This window comes from Planococcus citri, chromosome 4 (genome assembly GCF_950023065.1).
Source record: "Planococcus citri chromosome 4, ihPlaCitr1.1, whole genome shotgun sequence".
NCBI lineage: Eukaryota > Metazoa > Arthropoda > Insecta > Hemiptera > Pseudococcidae > Planococcus > Planococcus citri.
Genome location: NC_088680.1, coordinates 53,759,755 through 53,786,021, shown reverse-complemented (window position 1 = coordinate 53,786,021; position 26,267 = coordinate 53,759,755). Strand labels below are relative to the sequence as shown.

The 26,267-nt window shown below is 34.7% G+C and overlaps 2 protein-coding genes and 1 long non-coding RNA gene across 5 annotated transcripts in view; 1 reads left to right on the top strand and 2 right to left on the bottom strand.

Annotated features, from left to right (window-relative positions):
* The window catches only part of LOC135844090 (NADPH oxidase 5-like), a 142,587-nt gene that overhangs the window by 95,290 nt on the left and 21,030 nt on the right, over positions 1–26,267 (top strand). For all 3 annotated transcript variants that reach the window (XM_065362200.1, XM_065362199.1, XM_065362198.1), the window contains exons 4-5: positions 15,152–15,263; positions 22,945–23,042. In XM_065362200.1, the coding sequence (XP_065218272.1) occupies positions 15,152–15,263; positions 22,945–23,042 (210 nt within the window). The remainder of the gene's footprint in view (positions 1–15,151; positions 15,264–22,944; positions 23,043–26,267) is intronic.
* LOC135843141 (uncharacterized) lies at positions 1,386–2,333 on the bottom strand. Its single transcript, XM_065360903.1, has 3 exons — positions 2,214–2,333; positions 1,977–2,123; positions 1,386–1,904 (listed from the first exon to the last, which is right to left on the bottom strand). Exons 1-3 carry the CDS (start codon positions 2,244–2,246, stop codon positions 1,563–1,565), a joined length of 522 nt encoding a protein of 173 aa, XP_065216975.1. The 5' UTR covers positions 2,247–2,333; the 3' UTR covers positions 1,386–1,562.
* On the bottom strand, positions 5,458–6,436 carry LOC135843201 (uncharacterized). Its single transcript, XR_010558255.1, has 3 exons — positions 6,237–6,436; positions 5,875–6,033; positions 5,458–5,674 (listed from the first exon to the last, which is right to left on the bottom strand). It is a non-coding gene; the product is annotated as an uncharacterized LOC135843201 (long non-coding RNA).

Sequence of the window (26,267 nt, the reverse complement as noted above, 5' to 3'; positions counted from 1 at the left end):
GCTCAGCAAGAGCTCAAAAATTCACTATTTTTCTGAACTTTTGGCCGAGAAAACTGATGGCTCAAATTGGTGCCAAATTACAGCATTTTTCGCGCTGAATCCGAATATATAGGTCTGCCGACCCTAAAAGTTCATATTTTTATTAGATTCAATAGAATTGTCGCAATGCATGCTTGACATCAGCTCAAAAGAAGTTGGATTTTAAACGAAGGTCAACTGTCGTCCAGAAATCAATTTTTCAAATTTTTATTTCAAGATTTAAATGCCTACTTCCTATTTTTGTAAATTTCAGCCATTTTTAAAAATTCTGTAAAAATCAAAAAATAAACTCCAGCAGTAAAAAAATTAGTTCGAAGATGTACATTGTACATGGCATGGTATTTTAATAAGCATCAGTTCAGCTCAATCAGAGTTGACGGATTATCAATTCTGGCTGTGGATTTTCCGAATACTTACAAATTTTTCCAAGTAAAAGATCTTACCTACCTATTGATAATTGCTAATGATTTTCAAACAGTAAAAAATGTCTAAAAAGTTTTAAAAAATTATAAAATTTCATTTGTGCAATAGGCAAATTCATTTCTTTAAATTGTAATTTCCTAAAAGAAATTTTTTGGTGATTTGATCGGATTTTTTTTTTTTGAAAAAAATGTAAAGTAGTAAAAATAATCCTGAGAGGAGGGAGGATTTATTGTTATAGCTTTGTGCAAATTAATTCAGATACCTACTTATTTTTTTTTAAAAAAATTTATTATTTTATTTCCTGATTCATCAATGCAAGTGAATAAGTGTTGGTTATTTTCTAAAAATGATCATTTTGGAAAAAAACCCTATGTCTTAGCATATTTATCGGTTTATTTGAACGAGAATGAATTTTTATGAAAGCTCAAGTAATGTTCAGTTTTTTTAAACGCATTGAAAATATCCTGAACGAAGTTGGCTTTTCTAACTTTATTATTCAAGTTTTGGTGTTCTTAATTTTTTAAACATTCAAATACTCTAAAATACATACATAAATTCTCACTCGTTAAATATATTTTCCATTCTTACCATCGTTCAAGCGAATCAGAACTGGCTCGTATGATTGATAATAAGCGTGTTAAATTATCGTGATAAAGTAGGCGGTAATCTGGACGGAGTTAGGCAAGGCCAAGAGGTATGGCCTCTCCGCATTTGAACTGGGTCACCAATGCATTATATTTTACGATTATTTCCTTCCCAACTACTCGCTGGTGTGAATATTCTCAATCAAACGATGAAAAATAATGAAATTCCTGAATAGTTTTTCTATTATTTTCTTTTGAACATTTCGAAGTCGATTTTTCGATAAAATGCGGAACATCCTCAGCACTTCATTTGTTTAGTAATATAAAATAATGCTCGTGTATTTTTTTACATAATATTTTATTTGCATTCATGTTTTGCTTTATCGATTAGAGTACAGTGTTCATTTTATTTTATATTAGTGTATGAGTACATTTATATCAAAAAAACAGCCATTTTCTGGAGTAGATAGAGTTGTACATATAAAATGTACCGATGCAGCAATATTCTACGTATCTTTATTTACGACGACGACCCATCAGTCCATATAAAAATTTAGGTATCGAGGATGACTCTGGGTATACATGTACTGGGCCTTTGAGTTGATACGGATCACTGTCCAGAGGACCTCCACGATTTCCGTATACTGGACCACCATTCAGTTGATATGGCGCACTGCTCAGAGGACCTCCACGATATCCGTATATTGGTCCATTGGGTTGGTACTCCACGCTACTCGAAGAAGGGCCGGAGTTTGTGTAAATTTGACTCTGTTCGCTTCTACCCAAAGGACTGCTTTGTTCATCTTCTACGGATTGATTTTGCGGCTTATTTAAGTACGGGCTATTTCGAGGCATTGCCTGTGAATAGAAAATTATGTTAAAATTGTAGCGTATCAATGATCGATACATGTAAGTTCTTTGTTATCATACCTGATAAGTTTGAGCTGGTGGAGCTTGAGCTCTAAACGGATAATATGCTTGCGGTGGCGCCGAATATCCAGCATATACAGGTTTTTCATCAGAGAAACAACTAGGCCTACTGCATTTTCTTATTTCTTCTTTGGTGACTCGTTTTGGCTAAAACCATCACAACAATATTTTGTAACCACAAATCTTGCAAAATTATAATAAGAGATTGAAATAAATTTATGTAAGTCGACTACTCACTCTGATAGTTAGCACCCAGTTATCGCAATCCATTTTTTACAATTTTCTTGTTTCAATTTTAAGTTTTCACAATGATCTGTACGATTCGTTAATGCCACGATTAATGATCCACTTGCTTTCGGAAACTCCTTTTTTAAAGGATTCTAGATCTACGAGTTTGGAAAATATTACTCTGTACGATTATTTTCCTTTCAATATGTAACTAGGTGTCGTGGTTTTCAAAATAAACTGCATGGTTTGGAAAAACATCCGAAATAAATAAACACTCTCTCTAGTTTATATTTTGGAATCATTGGCTCGGAATTATGTAAACATTATAAATTGTGCGTAGAAGTCAAGTTGAAATACGTTACGTACTCAATAGAAAATTTTCCCTGCCACCATATCGAGAAGTATCGAATCAGTTTTCTTTCAGCTAACGTCTGATTATAACCGCATCAATTCTCAAAATAAAAATCGAAATGATTAAGTATTTGAGGTGAATTTAAGAGAGTTGAAGGATGAGAGTGAACTATTTTTTGCTGAGATTTTTTTTCGAAACGTAAATATTATTCCGAATCAGAAAAAATTGTGTGTACCTAGGAGTTTATATTTAAAAAATTTTAAATTTTTTTGTGTCCTATTTATTCATTATTGATTTTTCATTTTTCTATTCACTTATTTGTGCGTACTCTGAATTATGACACTTTAATTTTTTATATTTTTGTAAATTAATATTAATCCTCCAATATTTTACAATTTTTTAGGCTTGATTTTTTTTTTTTTTTTGAGTAAAGTATCTAATCATTTTTATGGAATTTTGAAAAGGAACATTTTCTCCATTGCTGCGCCAAAATTTTTCCATTTCTCTAGGATTACTTCACAAAATGTCTTATCGTGGTCAGCTTTTTGATGCTCATTTGTTCCTTTTAGTACAATTCTCGCAGCAATGGCGTAGCCAGGAGGGGATGAAGGGGGCCATTGCCCCCATGCGAGCAAACATTTGAAATAAAACATGCAAATATGGACGTTATTTCATTTTTTGGACTCATTTTTTGAATAATTTTCGCTCTCTTTATTTTTATAACATCATCATTCATCATACATCACGAAAGGTTTTCAAAAAATTACCTCCAATTTCGATTTTTCCCTTCTTGAGAAAATCCTGGCTACGCCATCCATCCACTGTTCTCGCAGTATTTAGTGAATTGGTACTTCGTTTTCAATGATTTTTATCCAAATAATGGCTAATTTCTCTTTAGAGAGAAACATTACACAATTTTGACGATATTCATCCGCTTTCTCAAAAATCTCTTATCATTTTTTTGCCAATTTCACTGATTTTTTTAGGTAGGTGCTTAGGTAGCTTTAGTTTTCAAATTTCACAAAAAAATTTTTTTTGAAAAAAAAACAAAGCTTGTTTTTGTTTTAGATATGGTTTTGAACTTGAAAATTTCCGGATGCTCACGAGTATAGATGTGCACTTTTCAGAAAAGTAATTTTGGTGAAGTGAAAGGTTCATTGAAAAGTGTGAAAAGTGAATCATGTGAGTCTCATTTTAAGGCTCTCTGTAAGAGCTTCAAATTGATGTATTTTTTGCCTACCTAAAACTCACAAAAAAACAAAATCATTTTTGTTCACCTACTTAATCAAATAGTGGTAGTTTTGAGCCTTTCTAGAGCCTCTACATTTTTGGATTTTTCAGTTTTGAAAAAAAATGTTGTGAAAAATATCAAAATGCAATTCAGCGCTCATATATGGGTGCTGAATTGCGAAGGTGAAGGAGTGGAGAGAGTGAAACTTGATATTTTGACTTCATCAATGAGGACAGTGTTCTCTGATGAGTAAATTGATTGGTCACTCGCTTTTTTTTTCAGTGAAAACTGAAAAGTGAAATGAAAAGTGGGATCTTTTCTTTTCAACTTTTCATATTGAAAGAAAAGTAGTAAAGTACTTTTCACTTTTCAGACTGCACATCTCTATTCACGAGAGTTTGAAACCTGCTTTGAACATTAAAAATGAAAAAATTCTCAAAATTATTAGATTTTACATTAATTTTATTTTTTGCATTGAATTTCGATTGCATACCTACTTTTTTCTTATCCTCCTTCAGGATTTTCGCAAAGTGTAAAGTAAGCATCAAAACGTTCTTGAAATTCAGAGAAAATACAATTTATTCAATTCTGAAGAATTGACTAATTTTTTTTTTTTTTGGTTTTTCAAAAAAAGCTGGAAAATCAAGTTTTTCTAGAAAATTGTAATCTATAAAAAGTTTTTCCTATCTAGGGGTGAAAAGTACTACTTTTCCAACCTCGCGAGAATCGCTCGGATGTAAAAATAAGTACTTTCCACCCTCGTTCAGGAAAAATTACTTCACTAAACTCGGAGAAAAAGTGATTTTTCGGCCCTCGTTGTGTAATATACTATTGTAGACTCTCTGTTTTTTTTCTCGACATTTGAAACAGACTGTTTCAAAGATTTTTTTTTCATTTTATACTTAGGTACTAATTGTTATAGGTAGTTCATTGTTACTGACTTTTATCCGAATTAGCTCATTTTTCCCAAATTGTATGAAATGTTTTCATTACCTAGAGGCTAGATACCTATGTTGTAAAATGTTGAAGTTTTGGTGCTATTTTTCCCCTCAATTTTCAACAATTATTATGTCACGTTGGATGATGATTATTGGATAATTTCGCTTCATCAAATTTTCAAACATTTTTATGCAAATTTTTTGCCCATTTTTGGCTCATTCATTAGCAATGATTTTTAATGTCATTTTACTCTATTTTACTCTGTTGTTGTTGTTGATATCAAGTATGTTTTTCATATTTTATGTAATTTGAAGAATACTCAGTTATTTCACAAAATTTTTGTACCATTTTACGATTTTTTCCGTTGAAATTTATTGGTCATTTGAAGCATTTTTTTCCTCATCTAATGTTACATTTGCAACACTATCGACATTATTTTGCTAATTTTTTGCCATTTTCATTTTGATTTAAGTGAAAAACATTTGAAACCTTTATACAAGATGAAAAAAGATGGTTTAGGAACAAAATAATTTCATCGCAAAATTCTATATTTTGTCGTAACATTCACAGGATGTTTTCAAAATCCAAGTGAATGGTCGTGTCATGCTTTTCTTTCTTTTTATTTTTTAAAAAGTGATTTTGGAATTTTCAAGTCAATTCTCAATAAGTAATTTGCCATTTGAATGGATGTAATTTTATTCAAGCATTGAAAAATTAATTGAAACACAAGATTTTATTTCATAATTTATTTTAAAAATTAATCAAAATTTAGGTGCACAGATGATATTATAATTTCTAATTTATTGCCTAAGTGATAATTTGTGATGCTGAAGAATCCATTTTCGTCTGTCGTTATCCGTATGAGCTACACTTTGATGAACGTTTAGCCTCGTATCATGAAAACGCTTGTGATTAAAAGCCAAGTCTTATTCGAATTGTGCAGCAATGCTGTGAACAAAGATAAAACAAGTTTAAAAAGCAACCAATATGTATTAATTTATCGATCTACTGAAAAATAAAAAAAAATTGAAATTTTTATGTACTTAGGTACTAAAAACTTCACTGTAAATTTATAGAGTCCCTCATCCCTCTTTCTACATTCTAAAAAAAAAATCAATCGCTGAATAAAAATTTCTGCAACACTGTACCTTATTCTTTGGTTTCAAAGTAGATGTTGACGATACCTCAGGTGATGTGATTGGCGAATATGTCATCGGCATTGGACCCTCCATTGGTGTGGTTGGCATAGGACGTTTCATAACAATTCGTGCGCATTTTATGTATCTTTCTTTGCAATTGTTTTCTAACTGTAATAGAAAAATAATTTCAGTTTTTTTTTCAATAAATTCTTAGTGTATTGAAGAGCTTAAATCTGATATAAGTTTTTAAAAAAATGTCATTTTGGCTCGAATGGGTCGAAACTTTTCAAATTAAAAAGTACCAAATTGGTTATCACCGCTGACTGTGGAGTTGTAGGACGTTTTAATTTTGAATTAGATCAGTATCTCACCTCTTTGTTCATAGATTCTGCAGGGTAGTATTTGTACTGGTACATGATGATGATGATTATGATGATGATGGCAATTATGATGATGACGACGATAATGATGATAATGAATTTATAGAGGACTGAATGAATGATCGGCAAGAGCTTTAAGCTGAACTTGTGAATACTTCCGAAGCACAATTTATTCTGTTTTCCAAGTTCTGAAATGTGGCGATATTTATACAGATCTAGTGTAAAGATCAGTGACGCATTTGTCGAAACAATTTGTTGACTACGTTACGACGAATGGTGGAAAGAAGTTTATTTATGGATCTAAATACAGGAGACAAAACAAAAAACAAATAAACAATTGTGGTCTGGAAGGAAGGAAGGAAGGAAGGAAGGAAGGAAGGAAGGAAGGAAGGAAGGAGGGAGGGAGGGAGGGAGGGGGGGAGGGGGAGTTAAATCTGGAATTGGATGTAAAAATAGAAACATTTTCAAATTACGTTTTATTAATTTTTTTGATGTCTCCTCGAATTGGAATAAAATATACGAGATCATTGTAGAGAATGAGAGAAGTGGGATTCCTGGAAAATTATTTTGATTCAGAAAATGAATTTTTTTTCAAGATGCAGGGGTGAGGGGGTACCTTAAGATTTTTGAATTGATTTCTCAACCATCGCTTAAACTTTAAACACCAGTCTGCTATCATCAACATCGACGTCGATTTGAAAAATACCTTTCATTTATCAAAAGACGAGGAAAAACGACGAATCATTCAGCCCAGCGTGATTTATGGTATTACTCGAGTTTCGTCTAGCAAGTTGGCTTACCGTTTATACGTATGTACGAGGAACAGGGCGATGCATAGGTAAAGTACGATATACAGACAGATGCGGTAAACCAGGCTCGAGTGGTAGATTGTAGATAGTAGCCGGACAAATGTTTCGCACTTGTACGTCACGATCCCCTACGCTATTCGGTCAGTTCCCATAATAATTTAGATCGCGCCTTCGTTTACCGCCAAAGCTTGTGTCAACTAGTTTGTCACGACTATTGGACACTGTATACTACCGATACAACCTTGTATATTGGCAATTTCAGTCCTCTATAGATATTTGAATTTTCATCTTTATCCGATATGTAATTTAAAAAAATAATACTCGTGTATCTAAACACGGTGTACCTATACGTATCTAGCTGGTATCTTGGCTTATTTTTAATTGGTATAGGATAGAGATACACAGTCATACTATACCCAGACCTTTACCAGAGGTAAGAAAAAATTCGCGTCGCGTCGTCTTGGAGAGTTGGCCGAAGCGCGTAACATGGTTACCGGTTGCTGAGGCTGTGTCGGCGAACACAAAACGATTCGTGTGTGCAGATAAACATAGGACATGGCTGTTGTATGCGTCAACTCACAAGGGACGAGGCGCATACCTGTCAATCATACTCGAGTAAAATACGCGCTCTGGATTCTGGATTCTTTGTGCTGTAAGGTTCTACATGCTGCGTGTAATGAGCTAGTTAGTGTCATCGACGGGCCGATTATTTATGTTATTCTACATCTCGACTCGATAACGATTATCATGTTATTTATGCAGTGTACCAGGTACTTTGTGATGGTAGTAGAGTATACTTTATATGTACCACTATCTATCTGTGTACGATGTACGTTCTCCTCGATGCTATGTGTAGTACGAAGCGGGGGATTCTCGATGAATATTGTACTTTTTAATAGATTGAAAATCACGCGAAGTTGTTGTAAATATACATCATACACCTATAGCAGCCTACATCCAAAATGTACATACGTGTCTAATGTATTTTTTCAAAGTTCTACTTCTAAGTTTTATACGTACCTAGGTACTTTCAAACGTTCGATAAGTGAGATCACGTGATCTGTAATATTTTGAGTGTATTACAAGATATGGAAATTAAGCCCTCACGTGAGAATTTGCCCTCATAATAACTTATGATCAAGGCACAGAAATTGATTTCAGCTTATTGAAAAGAGGAAGTATTTTTGTTCTTGTGTACAAAATTTGAAGTCAGTGGGTAATTTATTTCTTTATCCTCAGCAGTGATTTTCTCATGTTTTGGAGTTTTGAGGACTTACATTAGAAAGAGGTTAGGAAAAGATGCAGAACTCTGAGTTAGAGGGGAGGGGATGCAAAAGATCAAATGTAATATTCAAAAAGTTAAGGGAATTATTGGAAGCATTGTGGTCATCTTCAGCTCACAAGGAAACCTCTGGAAGTTCAGGTGGCCTCTGACGATTTGAACGAGATCGTGATTTTTGGACAGAGCAAAGCTAGAAACTTCTATTACAAAAATTTCAAGGACCCAAAATGATTTTTTGATTTTTAGAGATGTTTTAAGAATCTAAAATTGCTCATTTTTGGCGATTTATGATTGGAATCAATTTTGAAACTAGCTTTGCAGGTATTAACCTGAAGCTAGAATAAATTTTCCCGAATGGAAAAACCTCGAATTGCCACTTTTCCAAGTGATCAATTTATTTAATCCTCTTTTTCCGAAGCAAAATTGCAACACACAGTCTTGTTATTTGCTAAAATTGCGGAAAATCTATTTTTTTGATCGAAGAATGTTGCTTTTTTGGTCGCAAAAGTCTGCTTTGTCAAAATTCCAGAAAAATAAGTTTTTCGCCCAGAAAATTTGGCTTTTTAGTCAAAATTTAAAAAACCTGTTTTTTTTGTAAAAACTGTAAAAAAACACACATTTTGTAGGTACATATTAAATTGACAAAATAAGCCCGTTTGTTTTGTGAAAATTGTAAAAAAGCATGCTTTTTCTTGTTTCATTAAAATTGCTAAAAAGTCTTGTTTTTGGAAAAAATTTCAGAAAAGCCTCCTTTTTCCAGGAAGTATTTTTTTTGTCGTAAAAATCTACTTTTTTGTTGAAATTGCAGAAATAAAATCAGGTTTTTATCATAATTACCAAAAACTCTTACTTTGTTGCCAGAATTGCAGAAAAGTCTACTTTTTTGTAAAAACTGTAAAAAGCACTAATTTTGTATTGAATTGACAAAATACTCAAGCCTGATTGTTTTGTAAAAATTGCAAAAAAAACATTTTTTTTCTTTTTGTATTAAAATTGCTAAAAAGTCTTTTTTTGCCAAATTTGCAGAAAAGCAACTTTTTCCAGAAAGTCTTGCTTTTTTTGGTCGTAAAAACCTACTTTTTTGTCAAAATTTCAGGAAAATCATTTTTTTTAAAATCAAAATTACCAAGAAATTTTACTTTGTTGCCGGAATTGCAAAAAATCCTACTTTTTTATAAAAACTGTAAAAAACACCGATTTTGTTTTAAATTGACAAAAAAAAGTCAAGTTGTTTAGTCAACATCGCAAAAAAAATATTTTCTTTTATTAAAATTGCAAAAAAGTCTTGTTTTTTGCCAAATTTTTAGAAAATCATTATTCATTTGGAGGAATAATCGTTCGAGGAATATTGATTCTTGAAAGCGGATTCGAGAATTCAGTGGTGAAAAAATACATTTTTTTGGGTTAATGATGGTTGAAAATAAAGGGGATTTGTGTAAGGGGGAGGGAGGGTTGTCACAGAATCCTGAGACTAATATCAACTCTGTTGAACCAAGAACCCCTGCCGTGATTTTCAACCCCTCCAGAATTTTTAAATTTCTCCAGAAGGCTCTGAAATTACTCGATACTCAGGTCAGCTAAAAATCGAGTTGTGACTTTTATTCTCAACTTGTTTAACGAATTATACAATTTCCAGGTGAACATCTCAAGTGTGTTTGTGCGTGTTTTTTTGACCAGTATAAGCTGATTCTTTAAGTAGAAATGATTTTCTGTTCAACTCCTCGAATTTGAATTCCACTATTTCGAACCATTTTGGAGCCTTCAGTGTAATTTCCAATTTTTGCAGAATTTTTCAATTTCTCCAGAAGGCGGAAAAATTTGGGCAGCTATACCTAAGAATCGACTCATGGTTCATTCTGGGCCTGTCTAACAAGTTTATTCACATTGAAGCCAATTTCCTGGCGTACATCTCGAGTGTGTTTTTTAAAAATTTTGTTAAGGTAATTTCGTAAATGTTGGTAAATTGGTAAATTTTGGTAAATTGATAAATTTTGGTAAATTGGTAAATTTCGGTAAATTGATAAATTTTGGTAAATCGGTAAATTTCGGTAAATTGGTAAATTTTGGTAAATCGGTAAATTTTAGTAAATTGGTAAATTTCAGTAAATTGGTAAATTTTGGTAAATTGGTAAATTTTGGTAAATAGCTAATTTTGGTAAATTGGTAAATTTTGGTAAATCCATAAATTTCGGTAAATTGGTAAATTTCAGTATTTGTTTTGTAAATTACACGCCTCAAATTGTTTATAAAACCAATTGTTTAATTGTTTGTTTATTTTCCTGTATAACAGAGCAAAGTCGGTTAATCTTGCCTACTGCGCAAGATGTTTTTCCTAATGAATTTTTTGGTAAACAATACATTGGAGAGATCTGCTGAAGCTGGAGAAATTTTTTTGAACGCAGTGGTGGCAATTTTTTGGTTATTACTGCCAACTTCAAGAAATCGAAAAAAATTCCCAAGTTTTTCTCGATTTTTTGAAATTGGTAATAACGACCAAAAAATTGGCTCCGGTGGGTCCCAAAAATTTCCCCAGTTTCAGGAATGATATCTTTCAATATTTTGGCATAATTCATACAAAATACTTGCGAAGGAAAAAATTTCAAAACACAAATTTATTCAAGAATGAGCGTTTTGAAAATTTTTAACTGCTCAGTAGAACCCTGAAAATGGTCTTGGATTTTGACGGCAATATCGAAGCAGAATCTCAAATACTTTCGTTTGAGACTAGTCTATTTTTCTCAAAACAGGTTTTGTAGTGACTGAAGCGAAAAAATTACGATTTTTTTTTAAAAACACTCCCTGTTTGAAGGCTCAATTCTCCTCTTCAGGTTCTCCAGAGCTAAATTTTTTTCCAAGTAACTTTAAACTCAAAATGGTCTATGCTGAATTTGGTCAAAACCGGTCAACTTTTTTTTTCGTGATCCACCCTATGACCCTATTGTGAAAAAAGTCATCCATCAATTCTCTGATTTTGGCATTTTGGAATGTTGGTACCTCACCTACCATTCCACTCAGCAATTCCCTTAATTGTTCCCGAACAGTTTCGCTTCTTTAATATTCTCATAACCGTGCGAAAAAATACACTCACTCTCCCACTGTTAACTTATCAGCGTTAAAACTATTAAAACGGGTAATTTTATGGCATTTAAACACGACTATATTGTATTGCTATCTCATGATTTTTCAATTGTACGCCTCCCACGCGCCGACAACTTACCGCACATTGAACGGCAAACGGGCCGCCGCTGTGCTATGCCATAGGTTTATTCATTGAAAAAAATATGTACTGTTCAGAAGCTCGCGATGTTTTCAATATGCACGTTATAGGTACTCGTATGCACTTCTATACGTACCAGTATAATACGCTTTTACAGATACATGTACGATGGTGTGTGCACGTTTGTGAGACAATTACAAATGGCATAATTTATACCTTTTAAACGCGCGGAGCGGCCGCTCGGCCGACTAGGTCTTTTTTTTTCGTTACGCGGACACGTTTTTCTATATATTATCTCAATTTATATTTATTATTAGTCGCGATGACGATTAATCAACGCGTTTATACCGCAATTATAACGACGATGTGGTAATTTTTTTTCTCCCTCGCCGAGCAGTTACATATTTCATATCGTATTATCGTTGTCGCCATGTGTACTCGCCACTCGGTAATAGAAAAAAGTTGCTTTGGGTTCAGTTTTCTCATAGCGTTCCCTTTTTACCCCTCTGAGCATTGTGTGCATGGTGAAGTTGAATTTGTGTATTGGGTGTCTCAGAATTGATCACACCTTGGTAAATTCTGGCGACTTCTTGGTCACAGATTCACCAGAAGTCACCAAGTGGGTTTTTTGTCTTATGTATGGCGAATTTTTGGTGAAAAATCACCAGAATGTCCTCAGAGGCTTTGGAAATTTTTTTGAATGCCTGGAGATCCTTTGGTGAATTCTGGTGACTTCTTGGTGACAGATTCACCAGAAGCCACCAGGTGTTTTTTTTTCTTTTTGTGGCGAATTCTTGGTGGAAAAACCACCAGAGTATGCTCAGACCCTTTAAACATTTTTTTGAATGAGTGTTGATTTCTTGGTGGATTCTGGTGACTTCTGGTGAAAGATTTGCCAGAAGTCACCAAGTGGGTTTCTTGTCTTTTTATAGACAAATTGTTGGTGAAAAAACCACCAGAATGTCCTCAGAACCGTTGGAAATTTTTTGGAATGTCTGGTGACTCATTGGCAAATTCTGCTGACTTCTGGTGAATCTGTCACCAGAACTCACCAGATGAGTTTTTGACTTTTCTTTAGGGGAATTTATGATGAAAAAAATCACGAGGATGTCCTCAGAGCCCTTGAAATTTTTTTTTGAATGCCTGGTGACTTCTTGGTGGATTCTTGTGACTTCTTGGTCACAGATTCACCAGAAGTCACAAAGTGGGTTTTTTGCCATGTATGGCGAATTTTTGGTGAAAAATCACCAGAATGTCCTCAGAGGCTTTGGAAATTTTTTTGAATGCCTGGAGATCCTTTCGTGAATTCTGGTGACATCTTGGTGACAGATTCACCAGAAGCCACCAGGTGTTTTTTTTCTTTTTATGGCGAATTCTTGGTGGAAAAACCACCAGAGTATACTCAGACCCTTTAAACATTTTTTTGAATAAGTGTTGATTTCTTGGTGGATTCTGGTGACTTCTGGTGAAAGATTTGCCAGAAGTCACCAAGTGGGTTTCTTGTCTTTTTAAAGACAAATTGTTGGTGAAAAAACCACCAGAATGTCCTCAGAACCGTTGGAAATTTTTTTGGAATGTCTGGTAACTCATTGGTAAATTCTGCTCACTTCTGGTGAATCTGTCACCAGAACTCACCAGATGAGTTTTTGACTTTTCTTTAGGGGAATTTATAATGAAAGAATCACGAGGATGTCCTCAGAGCCCGTGAAATTTTTTTTTAAATGCCTGGTGACTTCTTGGGAGAGTTTTTGACATTTTTAAAGCTGAATCTATGATGAAAAAAACACCAGAATGTCTTCATGACCCAGAAATTGCTTTTAAATGTGTCTGGTGACTCCTTGATGAATACTGTTGACTTCTTGGCGACAAATTCACCAGAAGTCACCAAGAGAGTTTTTGACTTTTTTAAAGCTGAATTTATGAAAAAAACACCAGACCCTAGACATTGTTTTTGAATGTCTGGTGACTCCCTGGTGAATTCTGGCGACTTTTTGGTGACAGATCTACCAGAAGTCACCAAGTAGGCTAATGTCTTATTTAAGGTGAATTGTTGGTGAAAAAATCACCAGAATATCTTCAGAGCATTTGAAATTTTTTTTGAATGCCTGGTGACTCCATGGTGAATTTTGGTGACTTCTGGTGAATGATTTATCAGAAGTCACCAAGTGGGTTTATTGTCTTTTTAAAGAAAAATTGTTGGTGTAAACCCCACCAAAATGTCTTCAGCTCCTTTTGCCATTTTTTGGAATGTGCGGTGAGCCAATGACTCTTTGGTGAATTCTGGTGACTGCTTGGTGACCGATTCACCAGAAGTCACCAAGTGTGTTTCTGAATTCTTTTAGGTGAATTTTTGGTGAAAAAATCACGAGAATGCCCTCATGACTATAGAAGTTTTTTTTGAGTGTCTGTTGACTCTTTGGTGAATTCTGGTGACTTCTGGTGAAAGATTGACCATAAGTCACCAAGTGAGTTTCTGTTTTTCTTAAGTTGAATTTATGATCTTCATGACCATTGAAGTTTTTTTCTTTTTTATGGGGAATTGTTGTTGAAAAAAATCACCAGAATGTCCTCAAGATCCTGGAAATTTTTTTCGAATGTCTGGTGACTTCAAGGTGAATTTTGGTGACAGATTCGCCATAAGTCACCAAGTGGTTTTTTTCTTTTTTATGGTGAATTGTTGGTGAAAAAATTACGTGAATGTCTTCATGGCCTTTGAAATTTTTTTAAATGTCGGGTGATTCCTTGGCGAATTCTGGTGACTTCTTGGTGACAGATTCACCAGTCACCAAGTGCGCTATTTGTTTTATTTATGGCGAATTGTAGGTGAAGAAATCACCAGAATGTCTTCATAGCCCTTGACATTTTTTTTGAATTTCTGGTTACTGCTTGGTGAATTTTGGTGACTTCTTGGTGACAGATTCACCAGAAGTCACCAAATGGGGTTTGTGTTTCTGATGGTGACATATCACCACTGCATTTGAAACATTTTTTGGCAGTCTGGTGACTTCTGGTGAATTCTGGTGAATTCTGGTGACTTCTTGGTGACATATTCACCAAAGAGTCACCATGTGAGTTTTTAGCTTTCTAATGGTGAATTGTTGTTTAATGTTTCCTTAATCACTAAAATGTCTCCACTGCACTTGAATTATTTTTTTGACAGTTTGGTGACTCCTTGGTGAGTTCTGGTGAGTTCTTGGTGACAGATTCACCAAGGAGTCATCATGTGGGTTTTGGTATATCTTAAATGGCGAATTATAGGTGAAGAAATAACCAGAAGATAATCTCGAACTTTGAAACATTTATGTCCCTAATGCCCTTGAACTTTTTTTGACAGCTTGGTGACTTCTTGGTGACAGATTCACCAAGAAATCACCATTTCAGTTTTTGTCTACTTTGTATATAAGGCATTTCTTTGGGCCCTAAAACACCCTGTAGAGAGTTCTTAAAGGTTTTGTGGTTCTAAAATAATTTCAATAGAATTACCTGTAACACCCATTCACATGTTTTCATGAAAGGTGTCCTGTTTTATTGATTTAAGAAGCTCTTCGTTTTAAATTTTTATTACATCGATGTTGTTTGTTTTATGTCTGTTTGACAGGTATGAAAAACAATCCGACTTAGCCGAACAAATTGAAAGCGTCGCTTATGTGATATGCGGTGATAATAAAATAAGCGCCGACAAATTTTATCAAATTTTTCAAGAAAAATGGGTAAGTAAAGTACACGCTATATCTGTAAAATAAATGGATATACATTAGAACCTAAGCACGATTATAATAATATTTTCTATATTACGTACAAAGGTATCTACTTAGGTACAATACGCAGGTAATACATATTAGTCGAATGTACATTGCTTTGTGGAGATAAACTCGTGGCATGTGCGCTGCTGGCGTATACCGTGAGACTAGGCTCGTCTACATTATTGTGAGATGAAAGAGAAGAGAGAAAGAAAGCAAAGTGAGCCCGTGTTTCGTATCTCGACTTATTAATCGGCTGCCGGTCGGCATGGCACGCCTCAGATAAAACAATGAGTCTGCATGGTTTTATATTTTACACGGTAATTGGGCGAGGCGATATGGCACATTTTATCCGCATGGAATGCGCATGTTATGCCATAAAGTATCATCGGAGATCATTCAACATACAGACGCCAATATGTACGACTATAAGTGTATTGTAGAAGTGCACTACATGCGGCTGTTGAAGTTCTTCTGGCTAGCGATAAAAACAGCATAACGTTTATCCGCACTGGAATACAATAAGAAGAAATCCCTATATGCTGGCCTGGGTGGCCTTATGTATAAACTATATGGTTCGTGCGCATAGCCTAGAGGTCCTTTTTATATATATTTTCTTATCTTAATAGTACCCGGGTATATGTCACAGATTTCACGATAATAAAAGAGAGCCATATGCCATCATGTTGTCGGTGGATTTTTTCCGTCTTCTCTTCGCCCGCAGTTCAACTTTTAACATACATAACGGCGAGAAATTTTATATATCTGTACTTTTATGTATAACTGATTGTCAGTACGCCAGAAGAGTTTTGTATATGTAAATGGATATGAAAGACAGCACGGCTCGATGCGGTGTCTTCTATAGAGCCGAATTTTCCTCAGCAGTGTTGAAAGGATGTTCTTACAGTGTGTAAATAAGAGAAAGGATTTGAATTCCCAAAAAACGAAGACAAAATTTGGCCTAAAATTCAAATTTTCTGACTGACTTATGAAAATTGAGCAATTTTTTCATAATTTAACTCAGCGGCTCCTCGTTGGTTTAATTCAGAGAAAATGTTGTCACTTTCTTGAAATTTTTTAAAATGATTCCTTAGACGTTTCAGCAGACTTCTCCTCCAAAAAACTTTATTGGGTTTGAACGCGGATGGAGGGGCTGTGCTAAGTGCCAGTACTTCATAAATAATATTTTGGGATTAGATCTTTAAAAAGGTGTATAAAATGTCTAAAAATGTAAAGGATAGTGTAACTCATTGTCAGAAAATCTCCGTTCGGTTTTTGTTCGTATTCCAATCATTATTACGTTTTTTGACACATTTTCGACTACAATGATGAAATCGTATTTTTGAAGCTGAAATTTTTCAAAAAAAAAATCCATGAAATCTCTAAAGTGCAATTATTGAGCACCTACAACTCTGAGAATTTTCTATGTTTGGTCACATTCGACCCATAGTCACGTTTATGAGCCCACTTTTGGTTTGAGTACAAAAATATTATTTTTTTGGCTCTGATTTTTTTTTCAGGTTATCAAAACTGGCAAAAAATTGTCAAAGCTGTTTGCAAAAAATTCTAAACGTCTCACTTCTTTTCAAAAATTGACCAAGTCTCGTTTTGTTGCCAAAAATTCCTAAAAAAAAAAGATTTTCCTTTTTGGTAAAATTGTTAAAGTCTTTTTTTGTCAACACTTTTCGAGAAAAAATCACTTTTTCATCACCAAAAAATGTCGAAAAAGTCTCATTTTTTTTAAAACAAAAATTGCAAGAAAGCATCAATATTCCGCCAGAATTTTCAAAAAGTCTTGTTTTGTGCCAAAAAGTTAGAAATATTGCTTTTTTACTTTAAAACGTTCAAAGTTGCCAAAAAATCTCGCTTTTTGTAAAAAACTGCTAAAAATTGTCTATTTTTTGACAAAAATTTCAAAAAGTCTACACTTTTTCCTAAAATTTTGCAAGTTTTGTTTTTTTGGCAGAAATATTTCCAAAAATTGTGAAAATCTTGCTTTTTTTGCCTAAAATTACTAAAAATATCTTTTTTATGTCAAATTTCAAAAAAAGCCTCGTTTTATTACCAAACATTTGTGAAATTATAGTTTCAATTTTCTGACAAAAATGTGAAATATGTTAGTAGCATTTTTTTGCCAGTAATCACGTTTTCAAAAAAATCCTCAATCCCCCCCCCCCCTACCAAGTTGGTCCCTTGGTACGGAGTCTTCCAAAGTTGAGGAAAACCAAAAAAATTCTATTTTCGTGAAATTTAAAATTTTAAAATTTCTTCTCGAAAATATTGACCTTGAAGGTCTAAAACTTTTTTTTGAAAATAAAAAATATCTACAATATTATTCTTTCCTACAGATTTTCGAAATTTTCAACTTATTCCTCCTTCACCATTTACACACTTCTGGAAAACCTGGAAAAGTTAAGGAAGTCAGGGAGTTTCAGAAATTTCGACAATTTCCCCTCATCACATGCAATTTTGTAGTAATTCTAGTGTGTAGTTTTATTATAATTATTTATTTTGGAATAAATTAAATAATTTTGAATTCTAAATGTTCCATAACATATGTACATGGCATAAGGAACATTTTAAAAAAATGAGCAAAATCGGTCCATTTTTTGAAAATTTGGAGGAGGGAGCTCAAAAATTGGCTTTTGGGGCATATCTCGCCCCCTATGTTACCAAATCGATTCAAATTTTGGAATTCGGTTCAAAATGCAGTTTGGAAGAAAACGTATTTCCAAAATTTTTAATGTTGATTTTAGCCCCCTTTTCCCCAAATTTGGGGCCCTTAAAATCAAAATTGAGTCTTCGCTATAGTTTTCGCATTAAGTACTCGTCGAGGGCTTTCTATTACAAAAAAAATTAGCATCCCAGCTGTAATTGGGGCTGAATGACAGCCTGTTGAACTTTTTTGCTTGTAGCTTTATTATAATACCTAGAGATTTTGGAAAAAATTTTGCTCACGTCGTTCGGATAATTTCGTTTAATTCGTTTAGTTCGAGCTTGGAACCGAACGTATTGAAAAACGTGATTTTTTCAGTGTAAAGGAGGGGTAATTGTAGGGTAGATAAATGGTGTTTTTATTTTGAAAAAAAGGTCTGGAAAATGGAGAAATTGGCCAGGAAAACCTGGAAAAGTCAGGGAAAATCATTTCCAGAAATGAGTGGACATCCTGGTCCTTCCAAAAAACCACACAGCATTAACCACGTACTTATATCTAAACAGCATGTTCTGAAACTTCTCTAAACAAAATTTTCAATGCTAAAGTTGATTTTTAACAAATTTTTGCAAGTTCAAAAAATTCACGAAGGCTTTTTATTCAAACCAATCGAACTTCTTAGTCACTTCATTAAAACCATTTAAAACTCGAAAAAAAGACTGTTTGAGTTTTTCAGGTGGCTTCAATGAGTTTCTTAATTTTTTTTTTCATAATGAATTTTTAATCGCATGAAAAGGTCGAAAAAGAGTTTCAGTCCCTATTACTTTAGATTGTACTGAATAGAAATATAATTTTTTTTCGGATGTGCCAGATGGGTCCTGGAACTCCGCAGCAATGGCTTAAAACAGTTGATAAAAGTTATGTCAAGGTGCTCTTAAATTTCATTTTAATCCTTTCAAAACAATTGGAAATTCGTAGAAAAAATTAAAAACTCATTAGAGGGTCCAGAAAAAGCCAAAAACTGTTGTTTTTGAGCGAGGCAGCTGTATTGATGCTGACCCAACGAATGATGTCTGAACGAATGAGCTACTATGGGGTGTGTCATTTCCGACAATTTTCCTTGTTTTTTTTTTGACTTTATCTGTTGGTCAAAAATTTACCAGAACGCACGTTGAAGGGATTGGTGACAATTTCTCGCAGGCAATTCACCTTCGAAAATTCCTCGTGTCCAAATATTACAAAAAAAAGTTGAAAATCGAATGTTAAATAACTATAAGGTCTCTTTTCCTCGAAAAGTTTGAAATCATGAATACGCAGATGTGATTTTTGCTTAAGTCAACTCAGTATTGGAAAGTGTCATTTTAGCAATTCAGTAATTTTGAAAAAATATTGTAACATTGAATTCGTCTAAAAACATATTAGAAATTGATCAAAATTTTTCTCAAGTTTTTAAAAAGGAATCTAATTTTTTCCAAAATTCTACATAGGTGGTTAATTTGTATCAAAAAGAACACAATTTGTAAATGTCCCACGTAACAGCTGTTTTTTTAAATTTTCAAAAATTCGTTGAAAATTCATAAAAATGAACTTGAGCATTTGAAATTTCAATTACAGGGGTTGTAGAGCATCACTTTTCTATCTAACTTGGTTTCGTTGAAATTTAAGTGTCTCACAATCAGTTTAATTGGTTCATTTTTGTTAGATTTGATATTCGGGCCTTCCTCCTCAAAGAATTGAAAATGTGGAAAATCCGGCTAAAAAGAGGTAACCTACACTTCACATCCAAACTTACGTTCATCGTGACTGAACAATATTTACGTAAAGCATCTACATCGTTCCGTCGTCGCAAGCATTTTTTTCCAAGTGGGAAAATTTCGCTTCGAATGACGTCTCCGTGTCTCCGCGTACCTATACATTATAATTGATGGATATTCTTTGTGGTAGGCGTTTATCTTGATATACTTACACAGTATGAGGAGACTTTACCTACGTCCGAGTGAATAGACGTATGTGGATGTAGGTATAAGGCACATAAATGTACATACTATGACGCGTTACGTTAATCATAGAATATCGCTCGAGTATCGGCCTACTATAATACGCGATTCATAATACGCAAACACATACGCATAAGGTCACCCATATTGTCTATCAACTTGTCTTCGGGGTCATCGGCGCAATGAATTAAGCCTCGGCGTTGCAGGTGTATAACGTGCTGATTTGTGAAAGCCATCGACCTTCCGCCTGAGCTGGTTTGTATTCAAAGGGTGGCGTATCGGTAACACATGTAAGCGTAATTAGTTCGCGAGCACCTTTGGTATGTTTATATGTGCTCATCATCGGATATGTTTTGACATTCTCAGGTACCTCAGGCATCCTACCACTCAAACTGTATCTTTATGCTAATGGCTGTAGTGTTCTAGACGTATCAGTGAGCTTTGATGACTTGTGAAATGATTTGATCTGACAGCTGTGAAAAGGTGGTTGATTTTATGACGGATATGCATAGAGATCGTTAATTTCGAGTTAGGTGTTGGTGTGTGATTTGTTTTGAGTTGGAGTTTATCTGGATCGAAATTCAGTTCTGTATGGTTTGAGATGTGGAAAAATTCAAATTAATCTGAGTCAAATGAGGCAATATCCTGACGAAGTTCATGCTCCAAATCTGAACTAAAAGCTGTTGAAAAGGAGGGGGGATGTTTATCTTCGAAAGTGATGCATTCTTATGTGACATGGAAAAAAATCCAAAACATTTCTAGTACTTTTATTTTTCTTTATCGTCGTATATTTCAGTCGAAAACGAATAAACATTCTAAATGACATATTTTCTTATACCAAGCAGCGACCTTAATTGTATTTTCTTTTCTTAAAATAACAACATTGGCATTTCAAAACACCGATAGATATGCAAGTGAAAATCCACGACGCATTTTCCAATAAAAATCGAGCACATAAAACGTCAACCTTAACAGTGTTTTGTCGTCATAAACGTTTACAGACTCGCTATCGTATATTTGTAAACGTACGGAATGTCTCGTTGGTTACAAGTCTGCGTGTATTTTATTTGCGGATTCTTGTTGACAGAAGTATCCTTATTTAGAATACTCGACAGTGAGGATAAATTCGCGACTGTGGTCAATATATGCGAGGCTGTTCTACGCTACAGTAATTTCAAAAGCTTATACGTAGTAAAACCAGATACCTTAGACTTGGGTACATCTTTGACACGATTGCAGAAATATTACAGCGTGGCTATATCGAGCTTTTCCGGTGTGCCAATCCAGCGAGAAGAACGTATCGCCGAATGTCGAGTAACCGAGTTCAAAAAAACACACGATTTGATATTGGCTCTATACCCTACTAAAGCTGTATTGATCGGACTACTCTATCATTCTTTATCCTGGCCTACGACTAGTTTGGTCGTAATGTCGGAAAAAACCCGAGAACTGGAGGAAGTGCTGAGAACTGCTTGGAAACTAAGATACATGTATAAAGTATTGATCGTCGATACGAGTAAAAAAAAGAGTTATCGGTTCCATCCTTATATCACGTGCGAAGTAAGCGATTGGTTCGTGGAGATGGCTTCCGAAGATTACGACAAACAAGCCGAGTCTTTAGGTGGCTTCATCAAAGATTTATTCAAATGCCCTCTTACAGTCTCGATGAATGTCAGAGAAGAAACGGCGTTCTTAGTCGATAATGGAACATTTATGGGGCAAGATGGCGAAATGCTAGATTTATTAGCCAAAAAGATGAACTTCACCCCCGCCATAAAACTCAACGATGGTAAAACCTTCTACGGATATCGTCTCGTTAACGGTTCTTACGAAGGCACGTTTGCTAATTTGATCAATGGTACTGCTGATCTATCCCTTAATAGCCATTTCGTCAAGGATTACAAATGCGATTCGGTCGAACTAACCAGACAAGTGACTAGTGATATGGCTTGCATACTTGTTCCAAAAGCTGGCGCAATACCTCCCATGTTCGCGGTTCTGAAAAGCCTCCAATTGGAAGTCTGGGCCATGATAGTGATCGCTTATGTGGCCGTATGTGTGGCTTTCTATTTCTGGACTCGTTTCAGCATCAAGTACATGAATCGCAAGGTGCCAAAAGGCTGCATATTGGAATTAGAAGCGTTTCGTTTGTTAATTTCGGCTCCAACTAATAGGAAATTCAGAAGGTATTCGGAAAAAGTACTGTTTATATTTTGCTGGTTTTTTTCAACAGTGATTTTGAATTCGTTCCAAGGGTCGTTGGTCACTGTTCTTAATACGCCTATGTATTTCCCTGATATTGACACGTTTGAGGAACTTATCGCCTCAGGGATACCATTACGAACAGCCAGCGTTATTTTTCGAGATTTACTAATGAATGATCCAAATCTGACTATTTTAGGTAAAAAACTCTACTATTCTAAGAACGTCTCGAAAGTGGAGAATTTTCGTGGCTATTTTGCTGGTTTCCAACGCATCAATGTTTATAATCTGAAGTACTTCAAAGATATCAAATACACTATCGATAAAAAAGATATCAGATTTTTGCATACGATGAAACAATGTCTAACTTCCTACTTCATCTCGTACGCGTTTCCGAAAAACTCACCGTATAAGAAACGTATCAATGAAATTATATCAGCTGTGGATCATGCGGGATTGATTGTCAAATGGAACGGTGATATGGCTCGGTATATTTTCGAGAAGTATCAATTGATGTCTAAGGAGAGAAAAACCACCAAAGTGTTCTCGTTGTATGACTTGGAAGTGGCCTTTTTTGTCTTGATAGCTGGCTTAGGTCTGAGTATAGCTGTGTTTGGCGTGGAAGTTGCGCTGAAAATGAGGAAATGGCGTGGAAATCGTGTAGCTGCTAGAAATTAAATCGAGGTGTTTATTTTGATCAATTTTTTGTGATAACTTATGAGAAAGCTGCATAATTTGAATTTGTACATAAATCTCATATACCTACCTAAATCATCTTTTTTTTTGCTTTGTGTTTCAGATAACTGATAAAATTTTTAGACTGATTGATAAGGATAATGATGGATTTATTACGTCACACCAAATCACAGAAGTTATTGCTTCTCTCACCTGCGTTCGGTAAGTGTTGAAAAATATTTCATTTGAAGTTTGAATGTAGACTTCAGTGGCTTTTGGTTCGGTCTAATAATGCATGAAATCAATTCGCGCACTTAGGTGACTGCAAGTGTGTCATGTGCATAATTTGAAGAGAAGTGCGTATCATGTACGCGCAATAGTCATTTCTAATGTGCCCAGTGCGCATGCGCAACGCGTTGAATTACTCCTAACGTGCATAGAGCTCATGCGCAACACGTTGAGTCATCCTTAATGCGCACAGAGCTCCTGCGCGCGCAGCATGTTGGTTCATCTCCAATGTGTGGGGTTGTAGATACCATTTTGATACTTTGTGGTATCGATATTTTTCAAAAATATTAACAATGTTTTCATCGATGTTTTTAAGTTTGATGCTTGGAAAAATAGTATCAAAATTAAATTTTCTCAGCCTGAAAGTTATGAAAAAAAAAACTCACAAAAGCTTTGAAATTCACTCAAAATAACTCGATATTCTAGACTTTGGCAAATTCCATTTGGTGATCATTGTTCAGAATAATTCATCATAAAGTGTTGAGCTTGGTATTTTGAGTACCTAACTACATTTTGGAGCTTTGATACTTGAGGTCAGGGTTGCAGAACAGAACAAAACCAGAATATGTAAACCGGAATGCGAACCCCCTTATTTTTGGAAAATTTTTGTGTAGTGTAAACAGAACCAGAACCAAAATTCAAAAAGTGTACTGCAATGAAACCAGAACCAAACCAAAAAAATATGGGTTTTGAACCCTCTGACCTCGCAAATTTTCTGACTTTTAATGAAGGTTTTGCAAGATTATAGTGTGAAGAACAGGTGTTTTTGTTGAGATTTTATTAGTCTTGTAGGACCGCTCAGGTTTTGCAGTTGCTTCAAAATCAATGTCTTTGTTTGGAGCTTTCAAACAGTCTGATCTGGTCATTCTGTTCTTCATTTTTTGTCTTTGTAGGTCGGCCCGGTCTGATCCTGACCAGAAATTTTTATCCTGGTCAATGGTCATGGGTCAGCCCTGGTCCAAAAAACAGTCTTCATTTTTCAGAAAGAAAAAAGTTCCTAACACATTCGATGAGTTGAAAAATGAGATTTTTGCTTTCAGAAACATTGAAACTTCAAAAGAAATTTAATCATAATGGAAATTTATTTGAAATAGGCATTTAAAATGGCATTATAAATTTGAAAAATTGGACGTAACTGAGGTTCAAGCTGCGGTCATTGGTTCAATTTTTTAGAAAGATCTTCAGTCTCGGTCTGCCCCTGGTATTTTTTCTGAAGAGGAGAGGGTTATCTGTTCGGTTAATATTTTTTACATAGATTTGTTTTAGAGGGCTCAGGTCAGATCTGGTCCTGTCCACTTGGTCTTGTGAGCATTTTTGGGCCCAGTTGCAGCCATCAGTCCAGTTTTTTGGTCTGGTCCAACAAGCCTGGATTTTATGTCAATAAATTAGAAAATTACAACAAGAGATAGTCAATGTCAAACACCAAAGTATTTGACCAATAGTGAAACCTTCCAAATTTTGTTGGGGTTTTTGGCACTTCTTATATAAAAAAAAATTTTAATTTCAGTACGAAAATTTTTCAAAAATGAAAACCTTTTTTTGAAATTTTTCAAAAGGGACTTGATTCTAGGCATACCCAGGACCCCTAAAATGACTTCAGGCCCATGTCATCTTCAATAGGGGCAGGGGTAGGGGCTTTTAAAAAATCAGTGTCACATGTTGAATAAAAAGGCTGTTCACTACTTTTGGGTAAGTATAGGTATAACTGGAGCAGTTATTAGTAGGTTAAGCTCACAAAAAGGTCATCAAGTAGGTACCAGGTACATTTTAATGGGAGTATTCAAACACGATAAGGTAGGTACTTTCCTTCACCGTGGACAAAAAAATCACGATAGCCACGACGAAATACCAAACTGTACTATCCACGACGTAAGAAAAAAAGAACTAAATTTTGTTTTACTGGTATAATAGAATCAATCATTTTTTACTTTCTTTTTTTTTCAAGAAAAAAATGTATCTTTTAAACGTGAGAATGATACTAAGCCACGGCGATGGATCTGAAAAATGGTAATCTGTACAATTTTCACAGATTACCATTCAGAGAAAGGGGGACTGTATTTGCTGGATGGTTGTGAAATGGGCACAGCACTGCTATCACTGAAACAATACAGTGTAGCCATTTCACCGAAAAAAAGTCGAATAGGAGAGCCAGGAAAAAATAAACAAAAATTGGCCACGGCGATGGAGCAAAAACTGGAGCCACGACAATGAAATTTTCGGGGTTTGGGGGGACTTGACCCATAGTGGAGGGGGTTTGGGGGACGTGAAACTATATGCACGTGATGCCAGAGTTGATATCTATACAATGCCACCGAAAAAAAAATTCAATTGTAAATAGTATTCAAGTAAACCACCTGTTATATGATTTTTAAACTTTTTTTGAGAATTACCCAAATTTGTTGAAACACTCTGAATTCAACCATTTTTTCAAAATTTTGGACAGTTCAACTTCAATTTTTCCTCCAGACATAAAAATTCTGCTGACGTGGAGCCCCCCCCCCCCAAAAGGAGCAGAATGGAACGATATTTTTGAGTGAAGTGGAATAAAATGGAAACCAGAACAAATGAAAATTAATCCCACTCTGCAACCCTGCTTGAGGTACTGATATTTCATCTGAAGAAAGTACATCTCGTATTACATATATCAATACTTTACTTGAGTATCGCCAATTGCAATAAAATGAATAGAGAGCATGCGCAACGCGTTGGATCATCCTTAACAAGCAAAGGGCGCATGCGCAACATTTGTTTTAAATACAGGTACAGCGCATGCGCCGTCTGCTCTGAGCATATGTACGGCGCTTGCGCACTACTGGTTTTTTTTTAAAAACCAGCATCAAAATTACTGTGTAACTTATGAAATTATCTCTGTAAAATTTTGTACTAATTTCTTGCGGTTTTATTCCATCATATGATTTTCACTTCGATCATCCTGACTGCAAGTATTTAGGTATGATTGAGATTCAAAAAACTCATAACATACTATACAGATCTTAATCTAACAAATAACTCTTTAAAAAACAAGAACGATTAAACGCAACATTAATTACTCCAGTAATTGTATAGGCTTCTAGCATATTTGTACTTGTTATTAAGATTATTCTAGGTACTCTCGCTCGCGTCGCTTTTGGCGAGTAAAACTATTTACATTAATAGTCA

Coding starts and splice junctions, on each gene's coding strand:
- LOC135843141 (XM_065360903.1), bottom strand. CDS start 2,246: ATGGATTGCGATAACTGGGTGCTAACTATCAGA. Junction 2,124..2,213: donor ACTGGGTGCTAACTATCAGA/GTGAGTAGTCGA, acceptor TGATGGTTTTAG/CCAAAACGAGTCACCAAAGA. Junction 1,905..1,976: donor CACCAGCTCAAACTTATCAG/GTATGATAACAA, acceptor TTCTATTCACAG/GCAATGCCTCGAAATAGCCC.